The following is a 15,632-nucleotide window of genomic DNA, read 5'->3' on the forward strand; positions in this document are numbered from 1 at the left end:
CTCCGGACGTTTCAGGGATCTGGCCACCTAGTAGCAGGGTGGGAATAGCCGTGAATCGCGCCATGGGGGTTATTATATTACAAAGACTAACCCACCACGGCCATTGAGTGCAAAACAAAATCACATACTAATAGCCCACTCTCACACACACGCCTTTTCGTTCATGTTGAAGTCAATTCACAAGTCCTGATAGTCTAAGGCCCGTTCGAGTCTTGTCGTCAGCGGTCATCGATTTCATCTCATTGGACGAGGGCCAATATGGCCGCCCTATCATCATCCCTGTTGGGTGCTCGTCACATTCAAAACCTAAGTGCTGCGACAGTATTAGAGCCTCATTGGGGGTATGCCGACCGGGCAGTCCCTTGTACAAGTGATCCGGGTTCCTGCGCATATCTCGATGTTGTATATTCAGCCCATGATCGGGGGATGCTCTATAGCGGCATCTTCTGGTCTATCATTGGCGCTATTCTACTCATCTGGGCATGTTGGAGACATTATGATCGCCCGATGATGAGTCCGGTTCTCGTTGCTCCTCAATTATCCGGTCTATACAAAACTCGTCGCTCATTTGCGGCGCTCACAAATCAATTCCTACTGCCAGATGCGTGCCGTATATTCTTTGGCCGTACTACCCGCCTCCAGGTCCTCATCCTCGCCTCACTGGCTTCCTATCTACTTGTGTTCAGCTTTGTCGGAATTTCATACAACACTTGGGTCACGCCCGTATCGGGCATGTCGAACACTTATAACACTCGCTCAAGTATCGGTCCCTGGGCGGATCGCATCGGCGTGTTTGCATATGCCCTCACCCCACTCTCAATCATGTTGAGTAGCCGAGAGTCTTTTCTCTCTCTCATTACTGGCGTCCCGTACCAGAGTTTCAATTTTTTGCACCGATGGCTAGGGTACATTATCTTTGTGCAAAGTTCTCTCCACACAATCGGCTGGTGCATTGTCGAACTCAGGCTTTATCAACCACAGCCATCAGTTGGAATTGAATGGGTCACTCAGACATACATTGTTTGGGGTATCGTTGCCATGATTCTCTTGCTTATGATGTTCGCCCTCAGCACTCCCTGGGGCATCAGGGCCACGGGGTATGAGACTTTTCGAAAGCTCCACTATGTTCTCGCCATGGTCTATATCGGTGCCTGCTGGGGTCACTGGAAGCAATTAAAGTGTTATCTGTGGCCCTCCCTGATCTTCTGGTTTCTGGATCGCGGTGCTCGATTTGTCCGGACGGCAATTCTGCATTACCATCCAGATCAATTTGATCAATCGCGAATGTTGAGCTTCAAACCAGCAGAAGCAGCTATCACTCGATTTCCAGATGAGGAGTACGGCGATGTCATCCGACTCGATATGGAAAATCCACAAGATATTTGGGATGTTGGCCAACACTACTACCTGTGCTTTCAGAAAGGAAGCATCTGGCAATCACACCCCTTCACCCCACTCAATGCCCCAACTCTTTTGCAAGGAAGAGTGAAGCATTCATACATCTTCCGGGCCAAGAAGGGCGAAACAAAGAAAATCGCCGATCTCGCTGCAACCGGCATTCCAACGACACCAGTCATCCTAACGGGTGCCTACGGAGAAGCAATCATGGAGAACTTGACGCCTGACACAAACATCATTTGCGTCGCAGGTGGTACCGGAATTACATATGTCCTCGGGGTCTTACTCGAGCTTGCACAACAAGCACCATCTCCCGACCGAAAAATCGAGCTCATCTGGGCAATCCGTCACACGTCCAATACTAAATGGATCAGTGAAGAGCTTTCTTTACTACGAAAAGCCAAGAAAAACCTGAATCTTAAGGTCAAGATATTTGCTACGAGAGATTCTAATAGCAGACCCCACTCTATTGAGGTGGATGAGCCATCGAAAGCTTTTGCAGCAGATGAGGACGAGAAAGCCGTGCAGGTGAAACCCGTCTGTGCTGCATCTGATTCTGATGTTTGTGACTGTCCGAGTGGCTCAGTTGAGAAGCTCGGTGGTTCAGCAAATAGCAGCCAAAGACATCCTTCTCTTCATAAAATGATCCCGGGCTTCTTGGAGGACACTGTCAGGGGACCTACTACCGTCTTTGCCAGCGGGCCTGGCGGGATGATTAGTGACCTGCGCAGCATTGTTGCTTCCTGCAATTCTGGCTCCAAAGTATGGAAGGGCCAGGAGAGATTTGACGTTAGCCTTATCTGTGATGATCGGTTGGAATGGTAGCAGCATGATACGCACTTATGATTAAATGTATATATTATTATCTATCAATTGAATGATTGAGACCAAGCTTCTAGCCATACTACCGTGACCTGTATCTTCACAACTTGAAATTGCTACCAATACTAGGGGCTTCTTCTACCAAGAACCTCTTCAACAACCTGCTAACCATGCCCAGGTGGCTATCTAAAAGTCCGAGATAGAAGTACCCAGATTCTTCTTCGCGGCTAATGCCAAAATTGCGTTTCCAGCAACGAGATCGGTGACACTGACGCCGATACTCTTATATACAACCAATCCCTCTGCGAGCCACCAGTTGAGATCTTGTGTAGCTTCCGTACCAAGGGACTCTTCTCGTTTCCAACTTAGGACCTGACCAATACCCAAAATCTGATCTTTGTTCAGGCCACTCTGTACGATCTCCCCTGCATGAATCAAGGCATGCTCATCATCATCGACTATCACGGCTCCTGACGATAATATGCCATCATTTTTGTTAAATCCTCTAGTCTCCGTAACATGATGAAGAATTGCCGGGTCAACTTCGATCATATCCGGCTGCCATGAGCCAACAGCGGAGATGAAGGGGGACCTGCTCCTCCCCTCCAGGTTCAAAGCGGCCATAGCGAAGATAGGCTCTCTGGATGGCACTGTGCAAAAGATTGCATCGGCCTCTACAAGGAGCTTTTGCAATTGCAACTCAAAGCCTTCCTGGGTGGGGACTAAAAGTTTCAGCTGGCAAGATGATTTCCAGTAGGAGCTGTTCTCTTCGTTCACAGTTTGAATCAGCTCCTGTGCTCTATCAAGCGATCGGTTGACGATCGTTATAGATTTAATTTCATCTCCGCGAAGAGCTAGTGCAAGCCGGCTGTGCCACAGTGCTTGCTTTCCGGCTCCGAAAATGAGAATATGCTCAGTGTGGCATCTCCAGGAATATGGAATCATTGTGCTCATGGTAGTGCGATAGCCAGTTATTTCTTCGGCGTTAAGAACACCGGTGGGAAACCCGCATTTGTCAACAAGGACGATAATTCCATGTAAGGCTTGCTGGTTTCTACTCGCCGCTGTTGATCCTGAAGGTTCGGAGGCAGGAGCTGGGTGTACAATGATTTTGGTTCCCACATTATCTGGGGATGTAAAGGGTCTGAAAAGGACCTTCTGACCATCGGGGCGATTGATGATGCCTGGGCTTGGTTGATAGTCACTTTCGTTTCCAGGGCAAATTGAGATCAAACTATCCTCAATGTCCCGTTGGATGCTTTTGATTTCATCTCTCGAGAGGCCGAGGAGGAGTTGCCTAATGGCACTGTCACCAAGAACGGTGAATTGGCTCATTCTGGTGAGTAATGTAGAGCGTCTAGAATAGAAAACTTGATGGGAGTAAAGGTGAATATTCGTTGAAAGAGGAATAAGTTCTATCACGTTAATGTCTCAAAACCTAGCTCCTTTCCGGTAATATCTTTTTCGGGGGGTGGAACCGATCTTCGAAGCCCGTCACTCTTTTATACGCTGCAGCAGACTACCATCCCATCCCATCCCCTCCATCGATGCCCCGCACATTGCCAGCTCCGCAATCGACCGACGTGCTTTGGAAAGAAACTCCCTTGCACTCTACCAAAAAGTGTCTTCATCCTCTTATTCCATCATCATTGTCCCGCAGAGTTGTTCCATCTAACAAAAAACCGATCAATTCAAAAACAGCCTAATAGCTACACATATTGGGCGAAGTGGTTACTATCGGTATACATTCCCGATTATCAGTCATTTGCATCTCGGCTGGCCCGTCCGAGATTTTGCCATTCGTATCATCACTCCGGGGTTCTAGGGGGGATGGTTCTCGGGGGAAGTGAGAATTTCCAGCCGAAGAAGCTACCGAGGGAGTCAGTGAGGAGGAGGACGGCGAGCGAAGGTAGGGAAATAAGACCAGACAATAGCGGCGGTAGAAAAGGATAGGTATAGTATAGTGGCACAGCAAAGGTTTCCAACCTCTTGTTGACCGTCCTGGTCTCCGTCTTCCTAATGGCGGACTAGTAGCTACCTAAAATGGATTGGGGTTATCACTCCAGGGGTCATTCAACGGTAGAGAATCCCATCAACCATCTCCCCAATAGCCAAGGAGCTCGTCAATCCAGGACTTTCAATACCCAGCAGATTCACAAAGCCCGGGAATCCCTCCTCTTCCTGGATCACAAAATCCTGGAAGGTCTTCCCGATGTTCACACCACCACCTCGGCTTAGCTTGGGCCGAATTCCACAGTAATCAAGAGAGATGGCTGAAGGGTCTACGCCTGGCATATATGCTAAGATCTCCGGGATCGCTTGTTCCAAACGCGCAGCGCTAGGCTGAAGGTCATTAGGATCATCCACCCATTCAACATCCGGACCAAAGCGAATACGCCCTCCCATATCGAGCGTTAAATGCGTTCCTGAGACCTCCGTGGCCCGGCACGGTAGCAGGGTATACGAGAACTGAGGCCCGTGGTCGTGATCCGCCGTACGAGAAATATGTGCCCTTCGCGTAGTGCGGCTCTCGGTGTCGTTCCTCTGGGAGAATAAGGTTATTGATGGCGCATGCGCCGTGTCCAGCACTGTTTATTAAAGTCTCCGCTGTGATAGTCGTCACGGAGCCATCCTCGTCCGAAACGGCAGTGATCTCATATCCATCACTCACGCGCTCAACGCCGGTAACTCTCGTCTTGAATGCGACATCACCACCCCGGTCCTCGAAGTCTCCTTGAAGATATGTCATCAGCGAATGAGAATCAACAATTCCCGTGCTTAAACTCTCAACAATGCCGGCATCCGCTTTGACATCGGGTTCGCGACGGGCCGCTTCGTCACAGCCGACAATCCGGGTTGGAGCATCGCCTAGGGTTTGTGCATGTTTGTGGACCCGCAGGCATGACTCCCATTGCTCGGCTGTTTGGGCGACGATCCATTTTTTGGTATTTCTGTGTGGGATGGCGTGCTTGGAGCACAGATCATAGAGCATATTGCGGCCTTGAATGCAGAGCTTTGTTTTGAGGGAATCGGCAGGGTAGTAGAGCCCGGCATGGATGACCTGCATAAGGGCGCGTACAATTAGTGGTGGGTTCCAATTAAGCTCAGAATTGAGCTTTCCGGTAGTTATTCTGGATATGCCGAGTTGCGTCTCACCTCGGAATTGCGACTGCTCGTTTCGGTTCCTGGCGCATCGTGTCGTTCAAGGAGGATCGTGGATGTACCTTCACGGGCTGCTATTTGCCTGGCGACTGCGAGCCCAACCACTCCAGCGCCAATTACCTGTCTAGAGTCAGTCAAGGGAGCCCCTATCGTAAAGGCAGCTGTTAGGCTGTTCCTAGCTCGAGGTCATGGACCTTCGTAAGGTTCGCGGCTAGTAGCTCGACTCCGAAAAAGGCGCACTCACCGCATGTGTAAAGTCTGCGCGGCAGACTCGACTGCTTGAGAAGCAGCGACTAAGCACTGGACTTCTTATGGCAGCTCTTCGTATATACATTTTGGGGAGTGTAGCAAGCTGGGTTGAGCTGCGCCGGCGGCGGGCGATAAGGAGCCCCCCCACCCGACTGGCCGAGGCCGGAGAACACGCCGATCCCATTCCGCCTACTCAAAAAGAGAAAAAGTATACATAGTTATAAATTTTTACGGAGTATTAAGGTATGATTAAATTAAAATGCTTATGTTCAAGGGTAATAATCTAGAGAAACCGGCAAATTTCACAATTGCCATACGCTATGCGGTCGTTAACGCTTGCTACAATTCTTCAACATCTCGTCCAAATGCTGTCGCTGCTCCACTGCTAATTTGCCTTGGGTATCCTGGTGACTGGTCAGCATTTCCTGCAAAATATGTCGATTGCGAGCAACTTACACTAATAATCGTCAAGATCAAGGAATAATTGTTGAAAAGGAAACGTTCCCTGCGCTTTGCATCCGTGCCGTTGCGACTCAGCTTCGCCAGGAGAGTGTCGAATTCGGTTCTCAGTCGAGCCAAACTATTGGATACAGGCTCATCATCACCAGCGTCACTGCTGAGGACAAGAATTCCATGCATCAATTGTCCGAATCTCTGCGTCAGGAAGTGTGGTGCAGAGGAGTTCTTCAGATCATCGCCGCCAGCGATCGACAGGGCAGAGACCGCGCTGCGCCCCGTATTTGATCCAACTCGCTTCAGTGACTCTCCATGGAGATCCATAATAACTTGAAAGCGGGGCCACAGCTGCATATTAATTCCATTTACGTAGGAATCGGCGACAGGTACCTTGCGCCGTTGCAGCTCGAAAGCCGAATGTTGATTCAGTCGCACGCACATGAGTACTCCCAAGGAGTCCGTGGTGTTTTCGATCAGCTTTTTGGTCAGGTTGGAGCCAATTGTGAAAGATGGCTCAAAGATGTCTGTCGCCATGCGCGAGATTTGATGGAAGGTCATAGGTGGGAAGAATTCACTAAGGAATGAATATTCCGCCGATATGTTATCCACTAAAGCGACATTGAAATTCCGGAATGGTGTTTCGATGCCATGATAAGAATGATCTTCTTCGGCGAGATAGGATGAGAGTGCCTGTTGATTTCCATTTCGAAGAACATCAATCCGACGGCCCAGTGAGAAAGGATCGTGGGCGGCAGAGCCAGCTCGGCCGCTCTGGAGAATACTGCTCCCTCGGCTTCCATGAGAGTCTCCTCCTAATACTTCGTTCCGATCGCTTGGGTATACCTTGACCTTATCAAGGGCTTGAAGGTAGCGGGTGAAATTGGAAGTATAGTACCAGCGCATTGTGTTAATATAAGCTTGGGAAATCTCTCCGGCAAGTTTAGGGTGAACTTTGAAGAGATAGCTAAAGAGGTCCTTGAACTTCACCAATCGCTGCTGTTGGATAATTTGCACATTGATGTTTGGTGATCGTATAGCTCGGATCTGTGATACCAAGTAATCCCGGATTCGCTCAGTGGCCCTATCTTTCACATTGACCAGTAGCGGTCTGACATCCTCAATGGCTTTGAAGCCACTAGAAGACGACGCCTTGGCTTCGATACCCGCCGTTCGTGCATCGATCTCGTTCAGGGCGCGCACCCAGTTTTCATCCATGGGCCCGTCGGCGATAGTGCGCACTGCTTTGGGAGAGATGCTAATTTCTTCCACGGCGGGTCCTGAGGAGACGTTCCACATTGCGCCTATTTTCCAACATCGCATTCAATTGCGTGGAGCGGGTCTGCAATGTTTCAATCTCCGCCGATACGGCCCCCAGCTCATTTGAGAAGTCATTGAGATACATCTCTACCGATCTAGACACATCATCGCATCCAGTGATTGATGTATGTAGCTCCTCAAATTTGTCGCGCTCCTGTTCAAACTGCTGGATCGTTTGCGCGTTGACATCGCTACTCGGACTCCTTCTGATCGGGGGCGGGTCTGATTTGTTGACAAATTGCTCTAGGCTCATTCCATTAAAGTCGATCGTCTCTACCAGCTCGTCTGGTCTCGCGTATCGCTCGTCCAATAATTGTGGGAGGTCCTTTTGTGGCTGCTCTTTCCCAATGATTCCATTCAAGACCTCCAATGGGTCGGGAACGACGGCTGGGCGTGTTCGCTGGCCACCACTGGCTTGTCTCAATCCTAATCCATTTGGCGCACGTGTAGTTCCAGGAAGCGAAGCCGTCGAATCATTCGGACTCAGGAGTAAAGAGGTCGAAGAGTTTCTCGCGCCGCCACCAAGACGGTTGTTATAGGGACCACCGCCAGGACCACGGGAGAGTTGAGAGGAGGATCGCCGGGGTAGGGGGGGGATTTCGATTCGGGGGAGGGGTAGCCTGGCCTGATATACGGTCACGCCACATGGTATTGAACAGTCTGGATGGATGGCAATGGCAATGGCAATGCTAATGCTAAAGCTAAAGCTAATGTATGGAGAAAGACCACGTCCAGTTGGCCGCGAGACACGGGGACGCTAAGCCGAATTTGGTGGTAGCGACGACTCCCCCCACCACAAAGCCTTTTTCTCGAGAGAAAACTTCTCCTCTTTCCATCTCCCCCATCCTTAACAACTTCTCTCTTTATTTCCTCTCCCCCCACCACTCACTCACCATGGCTGACGAGGTATGCGCTCTTCTACAGAGATTTTTCTCTTGAAAAACTACTCTTCCCCGACTCCCCCCCCAATTACCCAGCTCTGGGCTGGTCTTCTAGCCCCGCATCTTTTGCGGCTCCCCTCTTTTACCGGGAGCACCATGCGACACACCCACCCCTCCATTCAGACCACACCTTACTTTTGAAACAAATGGCACTGGTATACTAACAGGATGAATAGCACGATGTTACCTTCGAATCCGCCGATGCTGGCGCTTCGACCACCTACCCCATGCAGTGCTCTGCTCTGCGTAAGAACGGTCACGTCGTTATCAAGGGCCGTCCCTGCAAGATCGTCGACATGTCCACCTCCAAGACTGGCAAGCACGGTCACGCCAAGGTCCACCTTGTCGCCATCGATATCTTCACCGGCAAGAAGCTCGAGGATCTCTCTCCCTCCACCCACAACATGGACGTCCCTAAGGTCGGCCGCAAGGAGTACCAGCTCGTAAGTGGCCCGGCCCCTGCGCTCTACCCCGCTTCCCCCCCTCCTGGGCACGCAAACTAACTCGCTTCCTTTCTAGCTCGACATCACCGACGATGACTTCCTCTCCCTCATGAAGGATGACGGTGACACCAAGGATGATGTCAAGGTCCCCGACAACGAGCTCGGTGAGCGCATCATCAAGATGTTCCGTGATGAGGAGAAGGACGTCAGTAAGTGCAACCTAGAATCCTACGATCAATCAATCGAGAACATTGGATCTAACCAATCGTTACAGACGTCATCATCCAGACTGCCATGGGTGAGGAGGTCGCTATTGAGGCCAAGGAGGCCCCCAAATAAATGTCATGACATTGGATTCCTCACATGTTATGTCAACCTTTTATGTTTCAAAATGGGATTATCTCCCCCAAAAAATTCATCTTCAATGGTTCAATGGAGGACCTGGTCGCTTCTTCAGCATCTTGTCCAACATCTAGCCTGGGATGTAGGCTGGACCGATGAGAAGAATTGCTTTGGTTGGCATGCAACATGTTGTCCGAACAGTTCTGAACTCCAGCATCTCATGATAGTGTGACGAACGAATAAATATGAAAGCCTTGCTTGGTTTCATCCTCTCAAATTATTTTTGTGTAATCAACTTGAATCTGTGTAGCATACCAAGTAGACACCCGAGGCACTATAAGCACTAGAAAACTGTCGATAGGCCAGAAGGAAAATTGAAAATATATTCATTATTTTCGTTCATTTTATTACATCTTTTTATCTACTACTCTTTGTTGGATCCTTGAAAGTTGACATGTATAAGTCAAATCCAACCGTGTGTGGTTGGCTAGCAGCAAACGCGGTGGGCAGAAAAAAAGTTCCCGGACTGACTTCCAACACTCCGTGCCGGACGAACATTCCCGCCCAACCAGCATGACCAAATCTGCCTCGGCATGGACTATGTCACCCGAGGGGTCTGTGGCCAAGAAGGATGCCGTGAGAAGCGATACTATCTAGATAACGGCCTTTGGTTCTGTCGCCGTGGTCATTTGCAAGAGGTATGCGCCATTCACGTTTCTCCCTGTTAATGATGTTATCACAACTGCATCATATATCTGCAAGCGGGGCGCAGAAGTAGGTATCCAGAGAAAAGGCGCTAACACATTATGCAGGGCGTACAAGTTGAAGCTGATCCGGATGATTTCGGAACACAGGGAAAGACGCATCGGGTGAGGAAAGAGAAGGCCGAAACCTCACGGAAGAGTATGTGGAATCTGCATCCGATAAATCTCTTACTAGCTCTGCCGACCTTCGCTAACTAAATTCATAGCATATCGCGGTCGATGGGCATCCACGCTCTATCTACAAGCCTATCAATTGATATTATGGAAGCAATGCCATGTTCTTGTTAAGGACCATGGGTTTCCAGAGCAATTCGAGGTGAGTCTCAGTACTTGAGAACGATACAATCTTCGCATACACAGCCCCAAATGTCCAGCTCTAACGACTTCTTCCAGGGCGTTGTTCGAGATCTCTGGGCTTTGAGACTGCGAGGCTTTTCCATGCGAATCAATGAAACTACTGACGATGACGATGATGAGCCGCAAATATTTAGCTCTCAGACAACACCGGCAGAATCGGAGAACGAAAGTGCTGATGAATCAGGGTTCAGACCAGAAACTCATATTCTTCAATGGCCTCGTTTGCTCGACTCTGTCGGTCTCTGCTACTTGGCAGCAGTTTTGATGCGGCTTCCTGTTTGCGTAGTTGACTTGCATCGGTATGTTCCGTATTCTTTGGGAACCCACTTTGAAGTCGTACTTGGCTTACAAGAAAACTTCAGCTTGATAATTCGCCAGGATATACCATACATACGAGCTATGAGAAGTATTCCCCAAGAAATGGGTGAGAAACTTCCCCCGGAATTTGTTGCGAGGCTTGAAATCAACGTACGTGGGTCGAATTTTCTACGTTCCCTTTTTCCAGGAACCTTTTATCTAACCCATTTTCATATAGAACATGCCCAAACCCGAGCGAATGCATCGCGGGTTTATCGAGCTGGGTGCTTTCTATAGCCGTCGCTTCGGGATTACGCTCCCTCGTCTAAACGCACCTCTTTTGCTTTATCGGCACATCAAAAGAATGGCTGTTCCCAGTATGTGTAATAAATACTTGTTTTCTCATGGCAAAGTACTAATAGCTCGGTAGTCGATGTATACGAGACGGCCAAAACACTGCAGGGCATTCTTGGAATTACATTTGAATACCCCACACGAATTCGAGGCAATGGACGAAAGGAAGCCCTCAATCTGCCTGAAGTACAGACCATTGTCCTCATCATTTTGGCAACAAAGTTGCTATTTCCTTTTGATGATTTAGAAAGAAATCCCGCCACGTCCAAGGAACCTGCAACGCAGACCGTAAACTGGCAGAGATGGATGCAAGCCCAGCGACAATTCAGCAACCATGAGCAAGCTGGCGGCCAGATTGGAAAGGAGCAACTTATGCGCATCACCGATCATGATGCATTGGGCATGAATTTCTCCGAAATCGATCAGTACCTGGACTGGTATGAGAAGGATTGGCTGCATAATGTCAAAACATCCAATCCGATTGCGGAAATGTTCCCAACTAGCCGATCAAATGCCAGGGATCAGTCAAACACAATTGCTGGCCCGGTTCCAACTGTCGGTACGGACACAGACGAAGCACTCAGCGCGTTGTTGCAAGCAGTTTTGGCAGACCTCAAACCCGCCTCCATGGACCCCAGTTCAAAGGCCTTGCGGCCGGGTTCATGGTATGCTCGGTACCGATGGGAATCGCAGCTCCCGGAGACTGCCCGGGCATTCTATGAATTGGGGGCTCAGCTCGCTTCCATCACATTGACAACACTTGTTCGGGCCGTATCCGTAGCAGAATGGAGGGTCGCAAGATTTCTCCTTAATCAACGACGGGACAAATACATGATGGAGTGGGCGATGAAAGAGGAAGAGAACGATGTGGACAACCTTGATGAACAATTTTCAGATTTGGAAGTTTGAGCTATCTATCATTTATCCCCACCTGGGCATCATAGCGGCGTTTGGTCTGACATCTTGGTTATACTAGCATCATTAGTTAGGCGTTGGAATCATCAATCCATTTGTTAAAGAATACCACTGTTGTTGTTGTTGTTTTTTTTGGGTTTTTTTTTACTCTCTCTTTCTGAAAGGAGTGTTTGAGTTTTCACCTACCTGTTTTCAAATGTAAAGTTCCAAATAATGCAATTAGTTATTTACATAGTAATATTATTTCATAGATCTCCATGACGCATGATGCCAAAAATGGAAATTAAGATCACGTGATACCTGCTAAGCCTAAAGCGGACGTTGGTTAGGGCTTAGGGCACCCCCGGTTCGGTCCACCTTTGCTAAGCGAGCACCGCCCCGGGCACCATCAAATTGTATCGCCTCCTCCGCCTGGAACACAGCGACCGACCGCCGACACCAACGAGAAATCGCAAACAGTACGTGCCGTGAAACCCGTTGAAATACATTCCTGAGACCTGCGTGAACATGCCGAGCTAACATATTCTTCTTCCGCGCGCTTCCAGTGCAGATGTAGGTCATCTTGAATCTCCGAATGCTTTCGTCGTCCGCGAACCGCTCCCCCTCTATTTCCCCCTCTATCCGACGATCTACGAAAGAGCAACACATCACCAAACGGACGAGAAGATGGACTTGGGCTAACCCCGCTCGATATAGTTTCGTCAAGACCCTGACGGGTAAGACCATTACCCTCGACGTCGAGTCGAGCGACACCATCGACAACGTCAAGACCAAGATCCAGGACAAGGAGGGCATCCCCCCTGACCAGCAGCGTCTGATCTTCGCTGGCAAGCAGCTCGAGGATGGCCGCACTCTGAGCGACTACAACATCCAGAAGGTATGACGAACCTCGACCTCGAATTTCGATAGTTTTGGTTGGTCGGGTTGGGCATGGGCATGGGCAAGACAAAGGGTTACACTTTGATTTCACAAGGGGGTCGGAATACGTCAACGACTCAAACAAAGCGACTGTCAATACTGTGATTGAAGAGGAGGATTACATTTTTTCTTGCCCTGCCGACCTGACCACCATCAATCACCACCTACGTCGAAATCGTGGCTAACACAAACGACCTACAGGAGTCCACCCTTCACCTTGTCCTCCGTCTGCGTGGTGGTATCATTGAGCCTTCCCTGAAGGCCCTTGCCTCCAAGTACAACTGCGATAAGGCCATCTGCCGCAAGTGCTACGTACGTTTGAAATCCCTCCTTCCGCCCTGCCATCGCGGATTCGGTCCAAACGTCATCGCCAAAACCACCCACCGGGCCGAATCACAGCGATCTGCAATACCATCAGAACCAACTTACTAACGCGACAAAATCAATAGGCCCGTCTCCCTCCCCGTGCCACCAACTGCCGTAAGAAGAAGTGCGGTCACACCAACCAGCTCCGCCCCAAGAAGAAGCTCAAATAGACGACTCGCTTATCGGTGTTGTGCTCGGTGTGCTGGGGTACAGAATCCAGGTCTGGTGTATGGCTGGAACGCGACACGCAGAGGTTTATTCATGGCGTTAGAAATGATGAAACAATAACAGCCAGTCATACTGTTTTTAGTTGGCACCTCTCAATCAGGTTGCATTCCATGAATTGAAGTAAAAGTTCAAAGATTCAAATCGGTTTCCATCATATGGCCGAGTCTCGGGTCTCCCGGGATCTCGGCCTTTCCAACGCTTGTTTCACGCTCTGGGCATCCAATTTCAAGTTTAAGTAGGAGGGCTTTGATGGAGGGACATAGTTGGTTCTACAAGACAGACGGTTTAAGTAGGAATTACAGATTCCCATCTGCCAGTGGGCATACCAGTAGTCTTGAATTATTGCAATTACTTCCAAATACTACTAGTACTAGTAGTATCTAAATGCTGAACCTGCTTCAACGAGGGTCCACGGGTTCCATGCCAGTTCCTAAGCGCTTCAACATACGGTCGTCCCGATGGTATTTTTTTGGCATGCAGTATTTAGCAACATATATACTACAGTTGCTAGGATAGTATGCCTACTTTTCCTAGTGTTCATAAAATTTACCGGCACGATCTCGCACGGTTCAAGTTTCATTCAAGCCCTGGAGTTTTAAGTCTTGAGACTTTTCCCGTTATATACTAGTACTGTAATATCAGTGTCTCTACAGCTTTGAATTTGCCTGCCATATATATATCTGCGTCCTACTACTACTGAACTAGTACCACTTGAATATACCATGATATAAATCGTGATAGATACCAGTGGAACTACTAGTAGTAGTACTAGTAATTACTAGGTACTACTTCTAGTAGCAGGTAATACAACCTTGGAACTTGAAACAAGCACTACTAAGCTCAGATAGACCGGGGACAGCAAAGACTCGTATCTTTGATTAAATGCAAATGGGACATTCATTGAAACTACAAGCCATTGATGACCTGCGCATACACATTCAAGACAGGCGATCGGATCCAGACCACACCAATGAGAAAACATAAAACACCACATGCTACCCGAGCAAGACCGGCGACATTTCCAATATCCTAACCCACGCAACTCTTGCACTCCATCTCCATTTTATAGGAAAACAGGATACTAGTTATCCTTCTTGTCTTCAACGGGGCTAGCGTGCCTATGAAGTAAAGTTAGTACCCAACTGGACTGGTAACGTGCACTAAGGATAGGGCAGAAGCACTCACGCAAAGAAGAGGAACTTGATGGTAATAGCCAGGGCCGCATGCAAGACAACAACCAGAATCAAAAGAATCTTGCTAGCTTTGGCATCCGTGGCATTCAACACGGGGTAAAGGTTCCGTAGGAGGAAGAAAGTCGTCCATGCAAATCCAACGCCAACAAGCGCCCAGTTGAGCGCAGTCAACGGACTCCAGCTCAATAGAGCAACAGCAATCCAAACCAAATTAGAGTATCCGTACAGAGCCCAGCATTCAATCAGATCAGCCGTCGAGCTCCCGAACCAGCGCAGAGCACCCCATAGCGCAATAGGCAGAAGGCCAGTATACCCATAAATGAGACCCGCCGCACCAGAGAGCAGTTTGAAGTCGTACTCGAAGTGTTGTTCGTGGCGGTTCGATAGCCACTGCGAAATCGTACCCGTCAAGAATAGAATCACAACGACCGTCGTCGCAATCCAGACGGGGCCGTACAAATCCGCATTCCCCTCTAGCACATCCAGGAAGTTGGAGCGCGGGTAAAGTGTGGCAACACAGCGGCGCAGGACCTCGTTTGTGTCGACGTCGAAAAATCGCTCGTAGTAGTGAATCGACCACCAGCTGTGCTTGGTGGGTGTACCACCAGGGGATCGATCACGGCCGGCGCGCGAGGAGCTACCGCCGCCCAGGAATGGCTGTGAATCGGCCTGGACCTTGGCGCTTCGTTGGTCGTTTTCGAAGTCTATGACACGGGCGCAAGAGCGGTATTTAGAAGGCTGGTCGAACCGAGAAGCCTGGACTGACGTTGGGGAACTTACTCGATGGGTGGAATTCAAGGTCCTCTTGGAGGTCGGTATGGCCGAGGTCGCCCTGTTGAAGTGTGAGTAATTAAGGACAGAGGAAATAGATAACGTAAATTTTACTCACCTCGGCGTCCACGTCGACAACCACGTCGTAGCCCCGATTTGCCATTGTGGTGGGATTGAGTTGGAGAGTCTCGGTGTTATCGTGGAGGTGGAAGTGTACACATCAGCTTTCCCTCCCGCGGGCCACGCCACACTTTCAGCCACACTCGGTCCCCTTAGTACTACTTATATGCCCACACTTACTCTGACTACGTGGCTAGAACTACATCATGATTTCCAATA

At 49.3% G+C, this 15,632-nt stretch overlaps 7 protein-coding genes across 7 annotated transcripts; 3 read left to right on the plus strand and 4 right to left on the minus strand.

Moving 5' to 3' along the window:
* Window positions 1–258: 258 nt before the first annotated feature.
* N7481_001020 (ferric reductase family protein) lies at window positions 259–2,223 on the plus strand (the record flags this gene model as incomplete). The annotated part of the gene is made up of 1 exon (XM_057260239.1): window positions 259–2,223. One exon carries the CDS (start codon window positions 259–261, stop codon window positions 2,221–2,223), a length of 1,965 nt encoding a protein of 654 aa, XP_057128071.1.
* A 183-nt stretch (window positions 2,224–2,406) lies between these two features.
* Window positions 2,407–3,555, minus strand: N7481_001021 (uncharacterized protein; the record flags this gene model as incomplete). Its single annotated transcript, XM_057260240.1, has 1 exon — window positions 2,407–3,555. The coding sequence occupies one exon, from the start codon at window positions 3,553–3,555 to the stop codon at window positions 2,407–2,409; it is 1,149 nt and encodes a 382-aa protein (XP_057128072.1).
* A 1,036-nt stretch (window positions 3,556–4,591) lies between these two features.
* N7481_001022 (NAD(P)/FAD-dependent oxidoreductase) lies at window positions 4,592–5,287 on the minus strand (the record flags this gene model as incomplete). Its single annotated transcript, XM_057260241.1, has 1 exon — window positions 4,592–5,287. One exon carries the CDS (start codon window positions 5,285–5,287, stop codon window positions 4,592–4,594), a length of 696 nt encoding a protein of 231 aa, XP_057128073.1.
* A 673-nt stretch (window positions 5,288–5,960) lies between these two features.
* On the minus strand, window positions 5,961–7,383 carry N7481_001023 (putative GARP complex subunit (Sac2); the record flags this gene model as incomplete). The annotated part of the gene is made up of 2 exons (XM_057260242.1): window positions 5,961–6,035; window positions 6,088–7,383. 2 exons carry the CDS (start codon window positions 7,381–7,383, stop codon window positions 5,961–5,963), a joined length of 1,371 nt encoding a protein of 456 aa, XP_057128074.1.
* Window positions 7,384–8,298: 915 nt separating this feature from the next.
* Window positions 8,299–9,127, plus strand: N7481_001024 (Eukaryotic translation initiation factor eIF-5A; the record flags this gene model as incomplete). The annotated part of the gene is made up of 4 exons (XM_057260243.1): window positions 8,299–8,310; window positions 8,522–8,788; window positions 8,865–8,997; window positions 9,063–9,127. 4 exons carry the CDS (start codon window positions 8,299–8,301, stop codon window positions 9,125–9,127), a joined length of 477 nt encoding a protein of 158 aa, XP_057128075.1.
* Window positions 9,128–9,723: 596 nt separating this feature from the next.
* Window positions 9,724–11,811, plus strand: N7481_001025 (TFIIB-type zinc finger domain-containing protein; the record flags this gene model as incomplete). Its single annotated transcript, XM_057260244.1, has 6 exons — window positions 9,724–9,828; window positions 9,943–10,033; window positions 10,101–10,210; window positions 10,288–10,719; window positions 10,787–10,925; window positions 10,979–11,811. 6 exons carry the CDS (start codon window positions 9,724–9,726, stop codon window positions 11,809–11,811), a joined length of 1,710 nt encoding a protein of 569 aa, XP_057128076.1.
* A 2,599-nt stretch (window positions 11,812–14,410) lies between these two features.
* Window positions 14,411–15,456, minus strand: N7481_001026 (Yip1 family protein; the record flags this gene model as incomplete). Its single annotated transcript, XM_057260245.1, is given in 4 exon segments — window positions 14,411–14,447; window positions 14,515–15,278; window positions 15,289–15,354; window positions 15,412–15,456. 4 exon segments carry the CDS (start codon window positions 15,454–15,456, stop codon window positions 14,411–14,413), a joined length of 912 nt encoding a protein of 303 aa, XP_057128077.1.
* Window positions 15,457–15,632: the final 176 nt, after the last annotated feature.

This window comes from Penicillium waksmanii (genome assembly GCF_028829765.1).
Source record: "Penicillium waksmanii strain IBT 27052 chromosome Unknown utg000001l:1.0-4852451.0:1.0-4856178.0, whole genome shotgun sequence".
In the NCBI taxonomy this organism is placed as follows: domain Eukaryota; kingdom Fungi; phylum Ascomycota; class Eurotiomycetes; order Eurotiales; family Aspergillaceae; genus Penicillium; species Penicillium waksmanii.